The following is a 25,165-nucleotide window of genomic DNA, read 5'->3' on the forward strand; positions in this document are numbered from 1 at the left end:
CTTTGCTTGCAATCCATTAAAGCTAAAGTAACACTATACCAAATATAAACCATTTCAAGAAACCAGTGGCTAGCTAGGAAGTGGGAAAATCTAGAACAGTGATCACCTAACACCACAGAATGTGTTGGTGTTCTCCCAGTAATATAACATACCTAACTGCTCTTTTCACCTAACTACCTCAGAGGCTAACATGTAAAATGAATATAACCCATTCTTAAAGCATTTAAACTTAAGAGTGGCAATTCTGATACAAATTACGGTTGTCAACAGAACCAGAACGCCCCCTTCTGAATTAATTGACCAGAAAAAAAAAGGGGGGGGGGGAAAGTGCAGTTGATTCCTGTTTTTATGTGCAAAGCTGAAAAATATTAATGAAGACATCTAAAGATAAATGCACGTTTGGAGTTTATTTTTCAACAAGCAATATAGAAAAGACAGTTCAAGCTATAAAAATTATGCATTATTGAATATAAAGGTGAAGGTATCCTAGAATCAAACTTGATTCTGATAACCACATTCACTATTCTATTTATATCCCACTTTTATTTTGCATAATCGAAATCATGCACATAGTAATAATAATAATAATAATAATAATAATAATAATAATAATAATAATAATAATAATAATAATAATAATAAAAAAGATGGAAGGGACCTTGGAGGTCATCGAGTCCAAACCCCTGCTCAGGTTTATCTGAGCGGAGGGAGAGGTACTGACACTCAAGCCAGTTTTTATGCCTAAAGGAGGGCGGGAAATAACGGTCTCCTGCTATCTGGTCCAGCATCTTAATCACTACACCAAATTGGTTCCCTAATATTTTTGCAGTTTTCTTATCAGTACCATGGAAACGGGCTGCTACTTCCATCATACTTTTTCAACTTCTAGTCTAGTCTAGTCTGCAGCCCTGAAATTCCCAGATGGTCTTTCATTCGGAACCAAACATACTTCGTTTCTAGGATCAGTCAAGGTCAGATAAGAGGCACAAGACGAAGCAAAAGATCCAAAGATCCATGCAGCAGGATGCTTCCCCATGTCCTCATCCATTTCCTCTAAAACTATGTATTTGATCAAGAAGATACTCAATCCTTCAATGCAGATTGACTTCCACATACCACTGTACACTTCCTTTATTGGGTGACAAAATCTGCTCTCCATAATGAGAAAAATTATCAAATTATAAAGTCTGGTTCTTTAAACAGGAATGTAGGGAGCTAACTATGGTATTTAGAGGGATATTTGTGATCCAACAAAAACAGGGGTTCTCTTAATGAGAACCAGACGCAACCAGTACGTGCATCATTATAGCTCTGTTAGACATGGCATAGCAGGTATAAACAACTACAAAAAAGCAAATTCTGATGCATCAAAGAAGCAGGGAATGTATTTCCTTAAGCAGTTTATTATGAAATCAAAAATGAAATGTACTGGTTTCAGTACAACCTACAAAACATTTCAAAAGAAGTAACCCAACTGTAAAAAAGCAATGAATAAAATACATGTTATGAAATTAAAACACAAAAAAATTGAACAAAAATTTAGAAGATATATAACACACACTGTGTCATCCCAGTACTAAATAGCAAATAAATCATTAGACTGTTGCTCAAAGAAGGCTTAAATAATGAAAAGCACAAGCATACTGTCAAACAGACTAATTTCAAATATAAATGAAGCATGAATCCAGGATCAGAACAAGAAGAATCTTCAAGTTATTTTCATATATGTTGTTTAATTTGTACTTAGACAAAAGGAATTAAGTATAAGATATAGGGGGGAAATCATCTTTCAAAAAAAAAAAATTAGGGTAAAAAAAATCCCAGAGGCCAAACTGATTACCACTCAAGACAAAAGTCTATCAGTAACAGTATAAAACCTCTGATGAATCATTAAGATTGTTTTTAAAATACAGAATGTCCCAACAACTTCTTTCTATAAAGGATGATACAGATCTGTAATAAAAATTAATATTTGTTTAATCTATTTTTAGTAAAAAAAATGTGGTTGATATACATTTAAAGATGAAATCACTCAAAGATGTATTCTTGCTCAGCTACAATTACAATCAATTTTTAAAGCTGGTATGAATAAATTGTCTGTAAGAAAATAGAATGTGGTAATGTAATAGGCAAGAAATTTTCTCCAAGTAATTGTCTTTAATAAATTGAAACACCAAACATCAGATATTCAAAATACATTCAATTCAGAGAGAAACATAGGACACTGTATTTGGAAATCAACTATGAATTTAAAGCTGTGTTTAAAAAAGCTGAAGATGAATAAAATATTTTGTAATAATTTTATACCTATTGTTTTTATAGCTTTTTGGTACTATTCTTAATGGAGGAAATTCTGTATTCATCACAAATTTTAAAAGTTTTGAGGCATAATTCTAACAGATTACTATGAATAGAGTATCTGCAGGAAGCTGTCTAGCTATTATGTACATGACAATTTCATTACCTTTTTATTGGGATGCAGTTTATCGTATTCTATGGGCCACTCATATTTTGTAATTGAACAACATGTAAAAAGTAGTTCCATTCTAGGAAAGGATACTACAGGATCCATCTTCAGATTTCATAACTTCATAAGCTTCAATATTTAGTATAACTCCAAGGAGAAAATGTTTCACTTTTTTAGTAAAATCTAAGCTTAAGAGTAATTAGAAGGAACTGATCGACTTTATGATTGGAATTTATAAATGAAAGAAAAAAATATTTCCTAGCCAGAGTTAATGGGAAATTAGAAATACCTAGCCAATGAATGCCTATCTAAAAATGCAAGGAGTGCTCAAACAACTTTTTAATTATTTATTAGTGATTTACTTTAAATGGAGCTGAAGGTGACAATTCTTATTACAGTAGTTGGGGAATCCCTTTGTAGAGCTGTCTCTACTCCAGAAAGAAGCAACAATGTGTACTTTGGATACAAATGGCTAAAAATTTTTACCACTAGATCCAAACTGGTCACAACATACATAAACAGAATACTTTTATTCTGTAGTTTTTCAGATCTGAAAGAGTGTGGGGTTAGGGTACAAACAGCACAACTCAATAGCTAGTTTTGAAATACAAAATGTGTGTTAGGGAGAAACTGTGTTCTTCCTCAGAGATGAAGAATGTTTAAAACATACACCCTGAACAAGTAAATACTAAGAGGAAGATCGTCAGACAAGGCCAAAACGTTCTGCTCTTTTTCTCTTCTTTGCCTGTAAATAGGAATTAAAAGATGAATTAAAAAAAAAGTCAAAACCAAAGGGAATGGCAACTCTGAGCATGTGTTTTGGCATAAAGAAAAGTAGAAAGTCTATAAGGAGTGTAACAGTATTCTCTAAGAAAGCATCTTTCATATCAGGTTTCACAAGAGGCACTCCTATTGCAATGGGGCCTCCAACTACAGTCAGAAATTAAGCTATAAAGCATGAGATACAGTGACCTGTTAGTTGCTTCATCCTGCTGGCTTGTATGAGAAAGTTCTGCTTGGAACAATTACCATTTTACAGGCTTAGAAAGCCTTCTAGGCAATAGGAGGTGGGAAATGTAAAAGGCCAAAGGGTTAACACTCTTCTATTCACAGAGAAGGCGAGTGGGACACAGTCAAATGCATTGAATACACTCATGCATCTTTGAGATATGCCTCTAAGTCAATACACCAGGGGCATATAAATCTTAATTTTTACCACGATAAATAGCTTAGGGGGCAACAGAAGTCCCAATCAAGAATCTCCAGGGAAAAGGTGTCATTTAGTATATACAATACTACAAAAAGAGCTTTTTGTTTCAGGCACACTCACTAAATGCCCTGACGGAAAAGCATGGAATCCCTCAGACCACAGCCCAGCCACCCCCTTCGCTCCAACTGAACAGGCAGATCGTTCTACAGCTGCTACTTCATTTGGGGAAGCAATGCTTGTGTTGCATCTAAGGAAAACAAAAAGCACCCCACAGAAGGTGCCAATGAAAATAGAAGTTCCTGTTGGTAACACTCAGGGTTCAATCCAATATCCAAATATTGTTCCCTTCTGTAAGTGAAGTTAAGACTTTAGGAAAAGGACTACTTGTGGTCGAGATTACATCTTAATAGTGCAACCAACCTAAAAGCAAAGTTGCTGAACCAAAAAACAACAACCCTGCATACTAGGAATAGAAAGATCAAATTAGTATTGGGAAGGAACCATAGGTCTGGTAACATAATGGCAGATGCCTGCCGTCAAGACTTTACAAAAAGATTAAAGGAATAGCAGTGTTGTTTTAACACTGGAAGAGACAATAAAACAATGCTGCATACATGCCATGTGATATACATACATCCCACACTTTAAAAAGCACTCTTTAAGCTCTACATTAGATAGAAAATAAGTCTGGTTCTACAACCCCTAATTCGAAATCAACTATGTTGATAACTGGGTAATCCTGGACAACTCATAAGGGTAGACATACAAGATAAAACTAAATTATTCCGAGTTTTATATCTATTGTATAAGTTAATGACAGAAAACCCTGACTAGTCTGTTTTCAAAAATTATCCAACCTATCACAAAGCAATAACCTGAAACTATCCTTAAAGAGAAAAAAAAGGAAATTTCTGACATAATCAAAAATGATTTATATCTAAGTTAGTATACAATAATTTAATGGGACTATGAGGACTGGGCAAAGAAAAGCAGAAAAGTCACACAGTGCCATCTTGTGGAGTGCCTGACATTATTTCAATTACGGAAAGTCTCAGCGCCTAAGACGTTATAAAAAAAAATGTTACCTCTGTGTCTTCTGTAGTTCCTGCTCCAGCTGAACTTGTAACAATGCCAAACCTCTCCTTTCTTTTTTTCAGTTTTTCATCATCTTCGGTCTATATAGAAAGAGAGTAACACATTGGAATGTAGACTTGAGATAATAATTTTAAATCTTGTCATCTTATTTTGCTACCTGGGGTCTCAAAGAATTGGTAGAAGAACTGCCACAACTACCAGTTATTGCATGCATTGAATTGACATCATTATCAATATAGACAATGTGCAATAAGACGTTGATCATAGACACAGCCAGAGTTGCTGCATAATCAAGTTCTTTCTGTTTTGATAGTCTTTCTAGTAATTAAAAACTTTAAGCTAAATCCAGAATCAGTGAAAATGGCAGTTGCTACCAGAAACAATGATGTGTAATATAATGCTAATGGGACACAGGTACACTATGTCATATTTTTGAATTCCTTTTGCTTAGGTTTTTGCAGCCGCAAGGCATTTTCAAAAAATTGAAATGAACGTCACAAGCACTTAATATTATTGTGCTTCTTTTAACCCACAGGTAACAGCAGGACCAAACCACTCATCCATTAAACCAAAAAGGTTGATAATAGTTTGACCTATGAACTAATAATTTTAAAAATATAGACTTTCTTTCCTCTACAATTTAGAATTTAAGCTGAAAGCGTATCATCTTCTTTGCAGGACAAAGGCCTTTTAGGTCTTTGTTAAAGACTGGGAATTATATACAGTAATGTGCATTTTAAGATGGTGATTTTTATAATACTTTTAACTACAGGGGAAAAAAACCCTTCCTAAAATAGAGGATATATTTTTTATTTTAGTATGAACAAAACTTGCAGAACTTTAGAAACTATTGAACAAAATCTAATCATTAAGATTTTCAGAACATGAAGGTAATAATTAGAATGAGATAAACAGTGCACCTGAAATTTATTTCTGAGCAGGCCATATTTTTAATTTAATCCATTTGCTACCATTAACGAAAGCATTTGCATTAGTTGACTTGTACAGCACTTAACTTGCCTTCATAAATTCTGTTTCAATTATTTTCAATTATGAGTGAGCAAATAAATGCTAATTGATGTGGGTTCTTTGGATTTCTTCAGCTGATTTTCCTGTAAGCCTGGGGCTTTTTATTCTTTTAACCTTTAACCATGCTTGTGGCTTTGGCCTAACAGTAATAATCAAGGCCATCTATTAACCTTTAAGAGCTTCCATGCCATCCATTTGGCATATAAATTCTCTTGTGCTATTTTCAGCTCTAAAAGATTGTCCAATTACTTTGCTTTGCTTCTCTAATTCTGCTCACCAGTTCATACAGGATATTTACAGTCTTCTCCCTCTCCTATTTGATATATTTCATAATTGAGTAATGAGGGGCTCAGAAGTAAGCAGAGTCGAGGAAAGGATGGAAATGGAAATATAACCACATAAAATACTTAATTTTATTTGCTTGGATCGTTAATCTCACTTGAATGCAAAACTTCCCGTATCCATTAAGAACCTTGATAAATGGAATCTGAACTTTGTCACTGGCTAGGTTATATTATAATATTATTTATTATTGATAGAACTTTTATATGACCGCCTATTTCACAGAGTGGCTCCTTAATCAACGGAGCCAAATCTTCATTAAAACTGTTGATGAAATGTTGATGAAATATCAGGATTATAGTGACAATATAAAGCTTGCTTTGTTTCATATTTCATCTATGCAAATAACTTCTCTGATTGAGCTTAATCATCCAAGCAATGACAAATAGCTTTATTTATAAAAGAAATGCAAAACAAACGTATCAATCAATTCGCTCATAAGCTCACTCACATCACTGATATATTATGCAACCTTTGTCATCAAAGTTGTCTGATTACATCATGAACAAGGGTCAGCATTGTCTTTGTTATATAGACCCTTTCCATAAATAACACTACAGTAGTCAAGCTCAACTTTGTTAATTATAACATCTTAATCAGTCACAGCAATAGTAACAGTTGAAAAATTTAATTAAAATCCAACATGGGCTTCAGACAGTATCAATGTGAATATAAGCAGGCATAAATCTTTTCTATAAACTTATATCTTTGGAACGGCTCCTGCCTAACTCAACACCTTCATCAGATTTTATTTTCCAATCTTAGAAAAATTATTAAGCAGTGAGAGGGAGGTCCAAATCTGGACTGAAATATGCATATTTGGTTTGGGCACAGAACTGAAACAAGTATATTCTAGGCACAAATGCTTTGGAGTTGGGGGACAATGACAAGTGAACAAGGGTAGCAGTAGTACTGAAGTGTAACTAGGCAAAAGAAGTAGGTGGGAAGATGTGGGGAGGGGGGAGGAATAGGTTGGATATAATACTCTGGAGTTCAATAGTAATAGTAACCAAGGGGAGGTAAGGAAATAAAGCTGCTGGGAAGTGATGTCTATATAGGTTAGAGGTGCCATACTTGAAATCAAGGGAAACAGGAACAGCTGGATGAGGTAGAGAAAGGAAGTGGCTGGAAGCCAATTGGATATGTTGTATTTGAATTCAAGGGTACTGGCAGCGATTAACAGAAATTAGAGAAAAGAAAAATCCAAGTGGAAAACAATGGAAAGACACATGTGAAACACCAGCTTTACCTTATTTGTCCTGCAGATTTTGTTCTGGCCCAAACCAGGAACCACCAAAATATTATGGTGTTAGGTTATTTCTGCTTGGATTAATTCAGCTGAAACTCCAGTCCAGACTGAAGTTATTTGTCCCAGGTTTAAAACAAAACATATTTTCTATTATGTGCATACCCGTAATATTTAACTTTCAGAGATTAATTGATTTGACTATGTGCTGTCAAATCATTGTCAATGCTTAGTGACCACCTGAACAGATCTCTAGGCTAGCCTTTTTAGATATGACATAGAATCTTTTGGGACCTATAATAGTTTGGCTAAGACTGCCAAAAGAATAATGAAATGTTTTATATTTAGAGGGGTTGTTTTTTTAAAAAAAACTGTCTAGACAAATTAACTGCCCAAACAATAGAAACTGCTTATTTTAATGTTAAGATAGGGCAAAAAGATGTACATTTGGTTTTATTATGCTAGACACTATATCCCAAAGGATTTCTTCTGAGTCAGGAACCATAGTGGGTTATTGAGAGAGATGTTGGAGACAGGGAGAGCATTCTGAAAGCTAATAAGTATTTGCTGGAAAAAAACAACCAAAATTTTTGTTTCTTTTCATTTCAACCCAAGGATGCTTTTTCACAAGGCAACTGGATTTTCTTGTTTTTCTTTGAAGACGTTTCGTTTCTCATCCAAGAAGCTTCTTCAGCTTTGACTGGATGGTGGAGCTGAAGAAGCTTCTTGGATGAGAAGCGAAATGTCTTCAAAGAAAAACAAAAAAGGCCAGTTGCCTCGTGAAAAAGCATCTTTGGGATAACTATGGCCTGGATGACTGAGAATCTCCATAGACATTTTCATTTCAACCCATTTTGAAAATAAATATGGCTAAAAAAATTAATCTGCAATAACAACTTTTGGGGAACCTGGGGAACAAACATACAGCTCTTGATCTAGATTGTGCACCTCTGTTTTATGCAAACAAAGGTCTTGCAACGCAGAACAATTTGATTAGGGATATCTGAAATTATATTCTGCCAGCTTTTACCAAACAAGCAAGACTATTAACATATCTTAATTAAAAGGTAGGCTTGTTTAACAAGGTGAGAAAACATCATTTTATCCAAATAATTAGTTATTTTTGTTACTTTACAAATATAACTTCAATATTTTCTGCTTAAAGGGCTTTCTTCTTCTATCTGATAACATATTAAGTAAACAAAGATATATAGTACTTTAAAATAAAGGGGAAAAGAGGAAACAAAGGAGGGGAAAAGGCACTGCCTGAATTTAATGGCATACCTAAGGCCATTATAGTATGCTTTATATAGCATACTTCTGTCTGCTTGTAAGTGGATATAAAAAGTGAAATATAGTATCTTTTTAAAATTTATTTTACAAAGATACTGTATATGCACCATTAAAATATATGAATATATATGAATAAAATATATTTCTGACACAAAGATTAATCTGCAGGCATAACCAACCCACCAACATTCAGTCTTCTGCTATTTCCAACTCTACAAGGAAAATATGCATAATGTAATAGAAATTCTTATTAAAACTAAACATATAATTTATATATATTTCAATACAGTATTGAAGTATTAATCCTTCCCAAACCACATTGTTTAGGTCAATGATGGTAACCATGACTGTATCCTTAAAGCCAAAAGGACATTTAAGAAAAAAAAATAGCCAAACCACAACTTTAAATGAATGAACATATATAATGGGGCATAGAAGGGGCTGTAGGGAGCTTTATTTTTCTAGTGACCCCTTATAATCACCCCACCCCCCACTCACTGCCTGAAGGGAAAGTGTGTAACAATCCCACTAAATCAACATGGTTCTAATGATCTCCCTCACTTGACCCCCTAGCATACTAGTGTCAGATGCAAACATGTTACAATAAACTTCACTCCATCCTTAGCTCCTCACTGACAGGTTTTGATTCATGGGAGGCTGAAACCCATCTGAGGAAAATTACCTCTATCAAAACACTTCTATCTCAGCATCTATCAAGCTTTGCTATAGCCCCGGGGCGCACTTGAGTGTGCACGTGGGCATTTGTGCATGAGAAGTGGGGGGTGGAAGCTGACCTTTCTTCTGAAATGATAGATACATTTCTTGACGCTTGTGATATTAATGTTTTCTTCTTGTACTGTTCACGCAGAAAGCTTCGAAGAACAATTCTAGTTATTCTAATAGGAATCTGATACCCGAAATATCGCATAGAGCCTAGCATCCATAGAGTCTCCAGGGCTATTTCACGATTTTTTTTTATTTAAAAAAATCAATGTGTTAGAAAAGCTGCACGTTTGTATTATGTGCCTGGCAACTGACATTGTAAAGTATATTAATAAACCTTTAGCCTCTTTAAAAAAAAATTCTGGGAAATTTCTGGATGGAAATTTAATAATGAAATGTGAGACAGGTACGGGATTTCAGCAGCCCTGTCCCTTCATCTACTGTACACAATTTCCTAGGTAAAGGTTTATTCCAAGACTCTTGTTTCCCTGCTACGATTATCGTGCATTAGAAGATTTTCCCTAGCATCCAAGTGGAATGTGCTTTTCTGAACCTTAAGGCCATTATCAAGACAACACAGAAGCTGCCATCTTCTTCAAGAAATCGGCTTCAAATCCTGGCCAGTGCCCCTACCTTACTAGTAAGAGTCCTTGGGTAGAAACCTCCTAACCTTTCACCAGACATAAACTTGTAGAGTCTTGCTGGTCTGAGCATTGCCCAGATTAACAAAATTTGCATCAAATGTTGGGGAACTGGGATAATCTGACAGGAAGTGGGCTACCGGAACAAGCCCTACATGGACGAGACAAGAGAACCCAGCATTGATGGAGTGCTACTGCAAAAGAGAAGGGATATATGTAACATACGAGGTAACTATGGATGGATGGAAGATCTCCATCCACACTAATTGAGAAACAGCTAAAAATCTGCTTGGATTTTGGGATGGACCTTTTTTTTTCCAGAGCCAGCCCCTTCAAAGAAAAGAGGTAGTCTTTTTGGCAGGAGGCAGCTGCTGGCTTCCTCGTTAACTTTCTGGGCAAGTTAACAATGAAGATTGTAAACAACGATCACATTACTGCAGGGAGTTTGGCAGAGAGTCATAAGTGTGCATTTGTTGCCAAGAGCCCAAATCACAATCACATGGGGACACTATGACAGCCATAATTTCAGGCATGGGTCATTAGTCCCTTCATCAGCACTGTCATAATTTCAAACAGTCACTGAACAAATGGTCATTAAGTGAGGAATGCCTGTATCTAATAACCCTTGCCTCCTATTTTCTGCAGAACAACCTTGTGAGGTGGGTTGGGCTGAGAGTGAGTGATTGGCCCAAGTTATCTAGCTGGCTTTCCTGCCTAAAGGAGGCCTAGAACTCATAGTCGCCTGGCCGCTACTCCAAACTGGGTCTCTGTAAGCTGCTAGGTTATGACTGCAGAGAAGCAAAACAGATGAAGCAGAATCATTCCATCAGCTCTGCTGAAGGACCTACTGCCTTTGGTTCATCCATCATTTTTAACAAGCAATGGCAATTCCATTAGGCAACAGGAGGAGGGATGAAAAATAGTGCCATTTCATTACTTCTGCTGAAATCATTCAACATAATTTTAAGAACTGGTGCCAAATTTTGCTTTTTTCAATCTTCTCTATCTGCAGTGTTTACCATACAAGTCAGCAAGAAGAGCTGATGCTGTTGGGGGTTTTTTTTGGGGGGGGGGAGGGGAGGGTTCTGATCAAAACATACTTTAAATAATAGTAAAATAACTAGGAAACCTTTCACCGAGTTGTACTAATAACACAAAGATAACTTTCAAACAGCCTTGGATACATATTTTTTAAGACTCTCAAAAAGAACACAAGCACTTTGAACAACAGAGAGGCTAATATACATAAGAAAGCTGTACAATGGTTTGGATTCAATTGGGAAAAGAAGTTTCGGAACAGAGGGGGACACAAATGCAGTCGATCCTCCAACTCATGAAAGTAGCCACGTCTCCAGGATGGTGCAGTTGCTATAGGGAGGTTTTTGCTGCACCACATGATCTTGGGAAAAAAGCACAACTGTTTAATAACTAAGAAGAGTATTTATAGCTCAGGGTTGAATTCTGGGGTCCTTAGTGCTCTCTGAGCTTGATTGTTTTCTTGCAGATCTCTCATTACCAAACAAGGCAACATCATCAGTGCTAGAAGGGTAGTAATAGTAGACCAAAGTTTGCACTAGTACTCCCATGTGTTCTGAAGCACTGTTGCCCAATCAGATCTGAAATGTTGCACATCCCTAATCATTTATTCAGGAATATTAATTTCATGTTTATATTGATTAAAACTAACTTTTTTGTGTGATTTCAAGTCAGTGTTCAAATTAAATCTTTATTATGGTTATAGATCAGTACAGAAGTCAGCATTGACACTTGATGACTGCCTGGATTAGTTCCTGCAGGTTTTTTTTTCTTGACAAGATTTCAGAAGTGCTTTACCATTTCCTACTGAGAAAGTGACTGTCCCAAGATCAGGACTAGAACTCCTGGTCTCCCTGTTTCCAAGCTGATGACGTACAAAATCAAACTCTGCTAGATTAAAAAAACTCATATTACATAAATTCTACAGAAGATGAAAAACACTGTTACATTCCCTGAATTCTTAAAGTTGATGAAAGCAACATTTTTTTCTCTTACCCATCAAGGCTAGGATATATATTTACAGTGAGAAAAACACAGCATACAAGTAAATAGCATCCTTTTTTCATTATATAATGTAAAGTAGAATAGATTAAATATTTTAAATACATCACAGATTCCTTTGGGCAGAAAAGGCACAATGTGAATCTGGATTCACTTGCTGGATTGTTAATTATATATTTTCCTAAATAACTTTATTAAATTTCTGTATTCAGTAATTCTTTTTGTTGTAAGAACTTGAATTAGAACTAAAAGTACTAGTATTCCAGAGGTAAGTCCTGCTTTGTACTTTAATACAGGGGTCCCCAATCCCTGGGCTGCGGCCCACTATCAGCCGTGACCGGTTCAGAACCGGGTCTCAGAAGCGGCAGGCGAGCACACACAGCTCCATTCACATCTGCAGAACCATCCCCTACCGCTCCCTCCACACTGATCCACAAAGCTGGAAAGATTGGAGACCAATATAGTAGATATATAGTATTTAAATTCTCAGTAACAGGAAGAAACAAAATTTTAAAAGCTACTATCACAACATAAGGCAGGCATAAATGATTTCTAAACTAAATCCTCAGCATACTAACCTGGAACTGAAAGATGACATCTAGCACCTGGCAAGCCTTCCTAGAGAGGTAATTTTATAAACAAGGCCCCCTCCTTCTGCTCCTTTCATTTGATGGGAGTATATGAGAAAGAGCACTCAAAGTTATGAAAGGCTCAGCAAAAAAAGACAGGCTCAAAAGAAAGCCATGCTATTCCAATGTGATTGGCTGCCACCTATTTCCTTTGCAAGGCTTGGCCTATTTAGAGGACCCACCCTAGGCACTTCACCGATGAGGCTGGTTTCTGGTGGGCATTTGGGGTGTCCCTTACAATCTGGGGGGGGGGAAGTCAGATATGGGCCAGGTTTGTCACTCTTGGTTGAGGAGGCTCCTTGCTTTTTGAAGGATCTCTGGAATATGATATATGATATGGGAGTACAAGTGAGTCTTGACTAAGAATGGACTCATGACAAAGTTCAAAGGTTTGATGATAAACGTGCTTTTACTCTTCTTATTGTATTGGTAGGTTGCTATCCGGTGACTCTTTTTCAAGAAGTTAGCTCTTTGGTAAAGGCTGCCAAGGGGAATAACCTCCCGGCCACCGTGACCAGCTGGTATGTAGTACAGCATAACATTTTGCCAGTAAATTTGCTGTGGTTTTCTCAAGGTTGGTGGGACCATTTTCTGATTGGAACATTTTCTTCTTGTTGTGTCTGGAATTCTTGGCCTGTAACTTGAAAGAACTGAATTCTTGATATCTTTGGCTACCTGAGAGCTGGATATTTACCTTCTGGCCGATTGGAGCATTACCTGGAATGTGAGCTCATGTGCTATTACCACCTGTTTAGTGTCTTGTAACATGTAGGGCTGCTTTTAAAGAAGGAAACCTCAGTTGGTTAAAATAGTGGCCCAGGTGTTTATTGGCAATAGTCAGTGGGATCATATTACATCCTGTATTAGTTCCCTATTAACTTCTGAGTACAATTTAAAGTGCTAGTTTCTACTTACAAATTCTTTTATGGCTCACCCCATTTTATGTCCAGGACTGCATCTCTCTGCAGGTGGAAGTCAGCCTGACCTATTCAATCAAGCAGCTGGTTATTTCCCATTTTTGGGAAGTCAAGGGGGTGAGTTGTGAGGACTGGAAGGACTCTTTTTTTTTCTATTATAGGGCCAGCCCTCTGCTATGACCTTCCTTTAGAGGTTCATTAATTTAAGGATATGATGCCACTTAATTGTTAGTGGGCTTTAGCTAACTTTTCTATATTATATATTTTGTGTTCTTGCTGTAAGTTAACAAAAGACTTTAGACTGAGGAAGGTAGGAGAGAGGGAGAAAGATGATTTCCTGAAACCAGGGCTATAATCTAATTTTTATAGGCTTCCCAGTGACTGATCTTCAGATCAGAATTTAAAAAAAAAGGGTTTAAACTCGTCAAAGGAAGAGAGAGAGGGAGGGAGGGAGAGAGGGAGAGAGAGAGAGAGGGAGGGAGAGAGAGGGAACACGAACACTTGAAGGAAAAAAATGATACTTGGGCCTTAGAAGGCCTGTGTCCCTATTTTGTCCCTTAAACCTCACTCTATAATTCAAGGAAAAATCAGGCCAATATTGGATTAAAATAAAATAGGCTCCTTAAGACACTCATTCCACCCTTATTCCACCCCCAAATTTTCCCAACATTTTAGTTATAGCAATTTCAGGACTTCTCTGGAAGATGCAAAAGTGTTGGCTGGAGGCCACAACCGATCAGAAGCTAATACAGATGACAAAACAAGTCTCATTTGATTACTAGTCCTTGTTAGCTACCTACCTGTATTTAGAATACTGCAAAGTTGTATATAACTGGTGCCAGTTCTTTCAGCCTTCTAGCCACTGGGGCCTCCTGTGATTTCACTGACAATGATGCATTTGAAAGCTCTCCCAAACTATATACTGACCTTTCCTGTTGAACACCACTCATCTGGGCAGGCAATATATTCACTATCATATCAGCATTTCAAGATAGATAATACATTAAAAAACAGAAGCAGCACAGACTCCACGTATGTTTATACAATGAAATATTGTTGTAGAATGAGATAACAGTTCTTGAAAGCCATTCAGAAATCTCTGGCCCATCATATACCAAATAAAATCAACGGAGTTATTTTGAGGTTTTTAAAAATCGTGTCCTGTTTTGTCAGCTAGTTCCTTGATTAGAATATTTTCTCTGCTTGACTGTTTATATTAATCTCTGCTTATTTGGGTGTTGGCTGCTGGAAAGAATAGGGAGGGGGTTGTATCCTTTCTTAGGCGTTTTATTGTTTCTTTTGAATGATATAATGTGGTTTATCTCTATGTGTCTATTGATGACTGATTTATCTGACTGCCAAGTTTCTAGAAATTCAGTAGCATTTTGGATTTTGCTTAGTCTAGGATGCTCATAGTTTCCCAGCATGGTTGACTCTGTCCATGTGTTGTGAAATTAAGAATTTCCATCATGTCTTCTGATTGCTTGTTGGTGCCTTCTGTGATCTGATTTTTCTTGGTTAGGTTATTAAGGATTCTCTTGATCAGGCTATCTACTTTCTATATTAGGTTGGTGTTTACTGGGATATAGGTTTCTTTGTCTTCTAATAATACTATGCCTGTTTGTATGTACAGTGAGGGAAAAAAGAATTTGATCCCGTTGATTTTGTACGTTTGCCCGCTGACAAAGAAATGATCAGTCTATAATTTTAATGGTAGGTTTATTTTAACAGTGAGAGACAGAATAATAACAAAAAAATCCAGTTATAAATTGATTTGCATTTTAATGAGTGAAATAAGTATTTGAGCCCTTCGCAAAATATGACTTAGTACTTGGTGGCAAAACCCTTGTTGGCAATCACAGAGGTCAGATGTTTCTTGTAGCTGGCCACCAGGTTTGCACACATCTCAGGAGGGATTTTGTCCTACTCCTCTTTGCAGATCCTCTCCAAGTCATTAAGGTTTCGAGGCTGACATTTGGCAGCTCGAACCTTCAGCTCCCTCCACAGATTTTCTATGAGATTAAGGTCTGGAGACTGGCTAGGCCACTCTAGGATCTTAATGTGCTTCTTCTTGAGCCACTCCTCTGTTGCCTTGGCCATGTGTTTTGGGTCATTGCGATGCTGGAATACCCATCCACGAGGCATTGTCAATGCCCTGGCTGAGGGGAGGAGGTTCTCACCCAAGATTTGATGGTACATGGCCCCGTCCATCGTCCCTTTGATGCGGTGAAGTTGTCCTGTCCCCTTAGCAGAAAAACACCCCCAAAGCATAATGTTTCCACCTCCATGTTTGACGGTGGAGATGGTGTTCTTGGGGTCACAGGCAGCATTCCTCCTCCTCCAAACATGGCGAGTTGAGTTGATGCCAAAGAACTTGATTTTGGTCTCATCTGACCACAACACTTTCACCTAGTTCTCCTCTGAATCATTCAGATGTTCATTGGCAAGCTTCAGACGGGCCTGTACATGTGCTTCCTTGAGCAGGGGGATCTTGCGGGAGCTGCACGATTTCAGTCCTTTCACAGCTTAGTGTGTTACCAATTGTTTTCTTGGTGACTATGGTCCCAGCTGCCTTGAGATCATTGACAAGATCTGTAGTTCTGGGCTGATTCCTCACTGTTCTCATGATAATTGAAACTCCATGAGGTAAGATCTTGCATGGAGCCCCAGACTGAGGGAGATTGACAGTTATTTTGGGTTTCTTCCTTTTGCAAATAATCACAGCAACTGTTGTCACCTTCTCACCAAGCTGTTTGGCAAAAGTCTTGTAATCCATTCCAGCCTTGTGTAGGTCTACAATCTTGTCTCTAACATTCTTGGACAGCTCTTTGGTCTTGGCTATGATGGAGAGTTTGGAATCTGATTGATTGATTGCTTCTGTGGACAGGTGTCTTTTATACAGGTAACAAGCTGTGAGATTAGGAACACTCCCTTTAAGAGAATGCTCCTAATCTCAGCTCGTTACCTGTATAAAAGACACTTGGGAGCCAGAAATCTTGCTGATTGATAGGGGATCAAATACTTCTTTCACTCATTAAAATGCAAATCAATTTATAATTTGTTTGAAATGCGTTTTTCTGGATTTCTTTTTTTGTTGTCATTCTGTCTCTCACTATTAAAATAAACCTACCATTAAAATTATAGACTGATCATTTCTTTGTCAGTGGGCAAACTTACAAAATCAGCAGGAGATCAAATACTTTCCCCCCTCACTGTATTATGATCTGTCCACGATAACTATGATTTGACTTGTATCTGCTGGGAGGACAATGATGGTTTGGTCCTTCTTTAGGCTTTTGAGCAGCCAACACCCAGATGAGCAGAATTAACACCAGACAAACAATCCATAAAATAATACAGTACTCTAATCAAGGAACTAACTAAAGGGTACACTACACCCCAATCAATACTGGCAGGACAAGCTACTGTATATAAACAGGAAGCAAACCTCACATTAGCGCTGGTGATGTTACATAGTCAGGGAATGAAACATACGCAAGCAAACAATCAAGCTCAGAGAACACCCAGGACTCCACAATTATAATCTTCTAAAGAAACCAAATTCCAAGTTATGCACAGACAATTCAGGAACTGTTCATTGTTTTGGTTTTGTTTGATTGTTCCATAGTTAGGTCAGTTACAAATACTTTAAGTACTGACCTTGTAGAATTCAGAGAATAAATTATAATTCTCAATAATCGTATGAAATGTAAAACAACTACTTGGTTCAAGTAACTTTTGAAAGAGAAGCCTTCTCTTATGGTTAGTATGATTTATATATTGAAGCAGCAGTTTCCAACCGTTCCAGCTCTGTGGACTGGTGGAGGTGGGGAGCGGGAGAGGGGATGGTTCTGTACAGGCAAATGGAGCTGTGTGCGCTCGGCTGCCACTTCCACAGCCCGTTCTGAGTGGGTTGCAGGCCAGTAGTGGACTGTGGCCCGGGGATTGGGGACCTCTGTATTAAAATACAAAGCAGGACTTACCTCTGAATACTAGTACTTTTAGTTCTAATTCAAGTTCTTATAGCAAAGAGAATTACTGAATACAGAAATTTAATAGTTATTTAGGAAAATTATTTCTGTGTGTCATAAATTGCACAATTCAGAGTCTGTTTAGCAACTCAAATGATAAACCATCCTTTAAGACTAGGCTTACTGAAATAAATGATAATAAAAAAAATTAGCTCACTCTCCCCCTACATAAGAATTGTTCTAAATGTAACATAAAAATAACAACAGTAGGAATTTATAAATATTTTGCATAGCTTGTTATTATGAATTATTTCTTTTATTTTAGAAATGTATAAGGCTGCCCAACTTTATGATAACAAGGTAGTATACAGTAAAATAATCATACAGTGGTAAATCAAACAGAATTATTATTTTCTACACTCTCAACATTATTTCCTCTTTAGTCAAAAGATTAAGAAATTCACTAGCCTCATTTCTTAGTAATTAACTCTACTTGGTATTTAGATAAACTTGTTCTTCCACATAATACGTTGGTATCAAATCAACAGTACAAAATCAACTTCAATACATTGGTTGTGTCCTGTGCAAATATATGCAATTATAGGTAATGCAGAAAAAAAATTGAGCTCCAGCCCATAATTTTTTCAGGTGCCCTTTAAAAAAACCACAAGACATTATTAGGAATTGAATTTTACAAGCCAATGGGAGGGCATATATATAAAGAGGAACCCTTCTGGCCGCTACTCCTCTATCTCCACTGCAGCATGACGGATGATAGGATGAAAAGCAGAGCCTCTAGGCTTTCAGGCGATGGTAGATTAATGATGGCATGGCCTTGACCTCCAAAAGGTAAAGGTTATGAAACACTCACGAGTAGCTGGCTTCCAATTTCATATCCGGAGGGTGAATGACAGCCACTGATAGTTTTGTTCTTCAAAACACTCTAATCCTCAGATTCACAGCTGTCACCCACCATCTTTTTGAAATTCATCCCAACATATTTATATGTTCTTGCTCTTTTCCCTAGTGGACACTAATCTGCGTATGTGTGCATCAGCTATATGAAATATGTAGGTGGAACTGGAGTGACAGAAATCAGTTATAATGTATGCACCTCACTTTTATGGCCCTAGATAATACTTTTGCAATATATCCATATACACTATGAACAATGGGACAGGCAAAATCAAGCCGTTCCATGAAATGCCCATGTGTGACTAATTTTCCTCTTTTAGGATCAGTCAAACAAAGCTCTTAATTCAAAGACCAGGAGAAAGTAAAATACTACAAAGTTATTTCCATTCTTTCATAAGGTATGCGTCACCAAGAATTCTATGTATCTGAACAAGAATGTACATTGAAATAATCTTTTCCGGGACTCAAAGGTATTTGGAAATGAAGCTGTATTTGTGAACCACGTTAAGGAAGCTCATGGCTTTGTTTCTATGCAGACAGCTGACAATTTGATTTTAAAATGTGAAATATCAAAGTATTTGCTTACATAATGAAAGATAGCAATACACCATAATTAATATTCAATTCCACCTCAATTTGAAATAGCATCTTTATGCTATTTCATCATGTAGGCCGTATTCACTAAATCTAAGAATTTTGAATGCTTGTTGGACAAGCATTTATCTATGAAGTAGAAGAATGATTGTATAACATTGCTGTACAAGAATCAGTTACGTATTTGTACAAAAAATTATTCAGATCTCTTAATTACAAATACATTTCATTATTGGATTATTATAAATTGAGAATTTATTAAATACAGGATGTTGAAAATTATGAGTATTACCTTCATTATTCCTTCTTTTATTTCCTAAACTCCTTCTACTTAGGACAAAAATATAAGCCAAGAAAAACAGAAAGCTTAAAAGATCAAAATTGTCTGAGGTGCTGGATTTGTAAAAGGGCAAAGTTCTGAGAGTCAGCAGTTCTGAAAGCTCTCTGTGTCAAAATACCAAGGCCTTCACAGATAAAAGTTTATGCTTGCTCCAAACAGGATCAGCAGGGGAGTAAAGCACAAAAAAAGTCACAGCCATGTGTTAAGAGCACACCTGCAACTCCCAGCATTTAATTCTGTAGTTGAAAAGAATTCTTTGACCTAGACATCAGAGGATGAAACATATATAAGGAATGCCATGTGGAACAGTGAAAGAGACACATTTCAGGTGCAGGCGAAAACACAACAAAGCATTTCTATAATATTTGAATATTTAAAGATTAAAAAAATATTGTATGTGGCAGGCTTAGAGCTCAATTTTGTCCCATTTATTTAATTTACCAAAGATATTAGTACAAATCAGGGTAACCATGACAAATATTAGCCCATGTTTCTGAAAATATGTTATACTTATGACTTGCCTGTATGTTGTTAAAAGTTGTCTGATTTAGATATTGCAGGCTACAAATATTTCGTTATCAGACTAGGCAACATCATCAGTGCAGAAAAGGTGAATAAGTGAAGTGTGTTAATTGTACATATCTATTTTGCAAGGCTTGTATATATCCATTACTATTGTTCTTGCATTTGAGGTTGTAATTAGAGAAAAGATAAGATCATGCAATCATAGGATAGATATATTAAAGATGAGCAGAACTTCAAATTCAAAGAGAAAATGTTTTGGGGTATGTGGGGGGATGCTGCATAGCACCTGTCAGCAACTCCTTGAATATCTGTTTTTTTTCTCAGGATCATGGGTCACGCAATTCACAAATACCATTACATAGCAAAAGAAATTAGAATTGAACTTCCCTGCATGTAGCCAATACATGTGGAGATTCACTTTAAATGCACATCATATCTTTTATCTAGACCCCATTGAATTGACTGAGACAATAGATGGAGGACCTATTAATGATCCTATAAATTAGAAGCATTGGTCAACTGAGATGGAAAATTAACAGACGATGCATATGAAAAGAATTATTATTTTAAAACCAACATGTAGAACTCTGCTATCAAATTATTTTATTCCAGATATCCTATCCATATAGTATTTTGTCATAAAAACCACACTGTTATCAAAAATCACGCAGCCAGGGGTTATAATGTAAAAAAAGCATTGTTGATGATCATTGTGGCATATTGCTTATTCTTCTCAGTTCGGTTTCCCCCCCCCCCCGTTATATTTTATATACATTTTTAAAAAAAGAATATGCCATTGAGGAAGCTGTTGACAAAAAGACTGGGCAACCTTTTAAAAGAGCATTCATTTTGAGATAGAAATCTTTTAGTTGCACTAGTTTAGTCTTGTCAATATAGCGAGCATAAATTAAGGGAATGATACACCCTGCAAAAATAAAAGTTTGGATCTGACTCTTACATGCTTTTGAATGCAACTAAAACCAAAACTCAGAGTGGGAGAATAGAAAATGCCCAACAAGAACTTTAATTAGTTTTGTACAGTTAAAAGGGTACAGTTTATGTTCTTATTTTATTACAAAAATCTACACTATTAGGGCCTCTCTTGTTATTTACAATCTTTTATTTTTGAGAAATTAAAAACTTAGGAAGCTATTATAAAATCTCTTGATTAGTATTTCAAATCACCTTTATCACAAGGATGAAATTTTTAAATTTAAATTGATATGTGCTTAAATGCAACAGAAAACTAGAATTTCAGTCTTTATCCTAATTCTGATTTGAGCTGCCAAATATCGTGGTCCCACTTTGATGCTTTTAGCAGTAATGTGATATAGGAATTTAAGCTTAGGTTTTCATGATGTTTCCCATTGACAAGAAAATCCAAAACAAAACAAAGTTATTAATTTTTAAAAAAAACACGAAGTAGAGAGAGAGAAAGAGAAGAGACCAGTGAGGTGAGATTGTACTAGGTAAGAGTACAGCCATGCAGGCTGTGGAGATGATGTGCTTAATTCCTAAAAGGGAAGGATCCACCCAATTCACCTCAATGAAATTATTTTGGTGGGCTCAAAATGCTTTGGGCCAATGCAGGGCGGTTGGAAGGGGGGAGAGAAGAGTCTTTACAGCCTGGATGATCCCTGCCCTGTGCAGAAGCAGCTCCATCAGGCTCTGTACATGTGTACACAGGCAGTTCTGTGCACATGGTGGCAAAGCCATCCAACACCTCTTCAAAGTTTTGTATGGCTATGCTACCTGATATGTAAACTTTACTAGCATAGTGAATCTAAATAAAGTTTTTCTTCCCTGAGCCTGAATCCTGGCAATTACATGAATACATCCACATCATCCTTATGACAATGATGTACGAACCACCTGATCTTGCCTTTTCAAGTTTTTTTTTTTTAATTTCCCAGTCTAGGCCAGTGGTGGCGAACCTATGGCACGGGTGCCAGAGGCGGCACTCAGAGCCCTCTCTGTGGGCACGCGCGCCGTCGCCCCAGCCCTCGGCCTTCAGCTGGGTTTTATAAAACCTTTTCACTTTAGGCCTCCACTGCCATGTGCAAAAAAAAAAAAAGTTCAATCAATCAGTCAATTTCAACTTTTTGCAGGAAAAAAAATCTTGCAAAGTTGGAATTGATTGATTGAACTTTTTAGTTCCACCCAGTCTGCCATTACCACTGCAGCCATGCCCACCCAATGGGCCACGCCCAGCCAATGGGCCACACCCATCAGGCACCCGATGATGCATAAGTGGGTTTTGGGTTGCAGTTTGGGCACTCAGTCTCTAAAAGGTTCGCCATCACTGGTCTAGGCTATTACTTTAGGGTTTCCTGGAAATTTCCTACTGAAATATTAAGTTTCAATTTTTAGTTTTCTGAGATCAGCCAACGATATCTAAGAAATATATTCTCATATGACAGAAAACTTGTAAAAATGTAGAATAATTTCTCATGAAGACTTGCAAATCAACCAACTAGGCCTATCTTGGCTTTTAGAGTCCTGGATGCCAATACACTGCTGATAAAATACAACACAATCCTCTTCTGAACAATTTAAAGAAAGGTTCTATAATTTCCAAGCTCTCATTTAGCTTCCCAGATGTATATTTGTCTTGCCTTTTGGCATACATTCTTCCCAAATCAACAAATGTAACACTATGTCCTATTAACTGGAAGTCAGTCCATTGAACTCAGTGGCATTTATTTCCAAGTAAAAAAAAATACACACACACACACATTTCAGATTTCTTAAGTTTTGTAAACCTTTGCTTTAAAACTTTTATCGGAGCTTCGTGCAGGCCCTACTGATCAGAAAAAGATAACACAATATAACACAAATGTAACATGCTTTCTTCTTTTAGTTCTTAAACAAAGTCATCCATCAGCAATATGCTAGCATGAACAATACCCCCCCCCCTTACATTTAGTAACTGGTTGCATCATTTTTAGCTGTTATTATGACAGCCAAACATGTTATGGTCTTCTAGCACAGGGCTTTTCAACCTTTTCACAGATTGTATCACTTTTAGGACGTGACAATATTCAAGCACCATCAGTGCTTAGCAAGGTGTCAAAAACCTGATGTCTAAAAAAAAGGGGGTGAGGGGGAGGAATTTTACTGATTAGATTGATTTGTTGTTATAGAAATGGCTAGTTTATACTATTATGGAAAAGTAAAAAGCTGAGGTTCAGTGTTAATGCTTCCTTCTACTGCAACTGAGGAAGTTAGAGAAAGGAAGGAAATCAATGCCTTTTCTTTCTTTTTTTTCCCTTCTCCCCCTCACTTTTCTTTCCCTTTTTCCTCCCCACTGTGTCTTAGTATTTGCTTTTGTATTTTTGTATTTTATTCTATATCTATAATCTAATAAAATGTTACAAACCATAAAAAAAAGGAAAAGGAAAAAAGTACCGGTTTTACTCCTCCTTTTATATCCTCTCCTCCCCCTCCCTTTATATCCTCTCTTCTCTCCTCCCTCCTCCTCCTCTTCTCTTCTGGGTGTGCGGGAAGCGCCGATCAGCTGGAGCTGCCGATCCTGGGCTCTCAGCAGAGCCTTGGCAACACCGCTGCTCCAGCTGCTTTTCCCCCAGGCCTGTCTGGAGCTGCCGCTGCTTCAGCTCATCCCCGCTACACTTTTTTTTTACAGTGCTTTTCAACCCGTCGTACGCATACCACCTGCCAAGTGCTGAAGTACCACCAGTGGTACGAAAAGCCCTGTTGTAGCATAAACTGCTTGTTTCAGGTCCTACTGCAATATTTCTGTAGCCTTTAGATCTAGGCCAGCGGTTCTCAACCTATGGGTCGGGACCCCATTTGGGGTCGATCGACCATTTCACGGGGGTCACCAAGCAAGGCTGTCTGCCATTTTTTCCCCCTTTTCCGGCGGGTGCCTTACCTCCCTTGAGCTGGGCCAGCTGGTGGTTGGCCTGCTCAGTCTCTGCCGCTTGCCAGCTACGCCTCGGCCGGCACAGGGGGCGGAACCACACATGCGCGGCGCTCCCGGGCAGGGAAAGTCCTCGACTTACGACCGGTTGGGTAGTCCTCGACTTACGACCGGTTGGGGGTCGCGGCATTAAAAAGGTTGAGAACCACTGATCTAGGCTTTGGCTATGTCAAAACCCTGAACTGTTCTTCATACATTCTCTTGTACATTTGCTTTTATACTTGGAGTCATAATCTTGTATGAGCCACCTGCATTTCAGCAATTCTAAGAACAAATAGTTTGATATTCTCCTCAATGATGGTAAGTTGTTCAGTAACATTATGGGTAACAAACTATCCCCAGTGTAACACTATTGCTTCTGTGCTTGACAGCTGATGCAAAGGTATCACTGTAGAATGCAGTGTTTAGCTATAGGTTGGGTTTCCTGCCTGAACAGGGGGTTGGACTAGATGACCTCCAAGGTCCCTTCCACCACCACCACCACCACCATCATCATAGTTGTTATTTTTATTATTATTTTTATTATTATTATTATCATCATCATCATCTGGAGATGTCCACTGAGGAATGACTGGAATGAATGGAGTATAATGACCCCAACCCAAGCAAACAGTCCAGAAGGATATCATGGCTGTTGGTATCAAAGGCAGATAAGAGATCTTAAGTCCAGAAGGGATGTACAAACATTATCAATCAGCGCAACCATTGCAATTTCCATCCTGTGACTATGAATCTCAACTGAAAAGGATCCAGATATAGGTAATCCTTGGTTTTTAGAATAACTGAACCTGGAATTAGTGTCCTAACTTGTGCTGGTAGTTAAGCAGGCCATCATGTGACCATGCCCAATGTTACAACTTTTTTTGCAGTGGTGGTTAAGCAAATGCTGCAATGGCTAAAATAACCCATTATTTGCAATGGGTGTTTTTTGCCAGGAACTGGAAGTAAATGCTGGTTTCTGGCAAAAATGTAAAGGTGGGCAAGTTGTCAGCCCCTAAAATATGACCATGTGACAATAGGGGAGAGCGGCCATTGGAACTTCGAATCTGGGTCATAAGTACCTTTTGGTACATAACTCTCAATGGTCATTAAGCAACAGGTTGTAAATCAAGGAATATTTGCATTTATTTCTGGTCTTCCTCTACCAAGATTCTAAGTGTCTCTTCTGCTTTTTCTCCCAAAAGTTCTCAATGAACCAAAGAAGCAATCAGGATCATTGAACAAAGAGGTCATTCAAAAACAACCATCTCC

At 37.4% G+C, this 25,165-nt stretch overlaps 1 protein-coding gene across 1 annotated transcript in view; it reads right to left on the reverse strand.

Annotated features, from left to right (window-relative positions):
* Positions 1-1,383: 1,383 nt before the first annotated feature.
* SARNP (SAP domain containing ribonucleoprotein) overlaps positions 1,384-25,165 on the reverse strand; it is a 73,460-nt gene continuing 49,678 nt past the window's right edge. Inside the window, exons 10-11 of the mRNA XM_015814739.1 lie at positions 4,763-4,852; positions 1,384-3,212 (exon numbers count right to left, since the gene is read on the reverse strand). Of these exons, the coding sequence (XP_015670225.1) occupies positions 3,171-3,212; positions 4,763-4,852 (132 nt within the window). The 3' untranslated portion in view covers positions 1,384-3,170. The remainder of the gene's footprint in view (positions 3,213-4,762; positions 4,853-25,165) is intronic.

This window comes from Protobothrops mucrosquamatus, unplaced genomic scaffold (genome assembly GCF_001527695.2).
Source record: "Protobothrops mucrosquamatus isolate PMUCROS unplaced genomic scaffold, P.Mucros_1.0 scaffold280, whole genome shotgun sequence".
Classification (NCBI taxonomy): Eukaryota; Metazoa; Chordata; class Lepidosauria; order Squamata; family Viperidae; genus Protobothrops; species Protobothrops mucrosquamatus.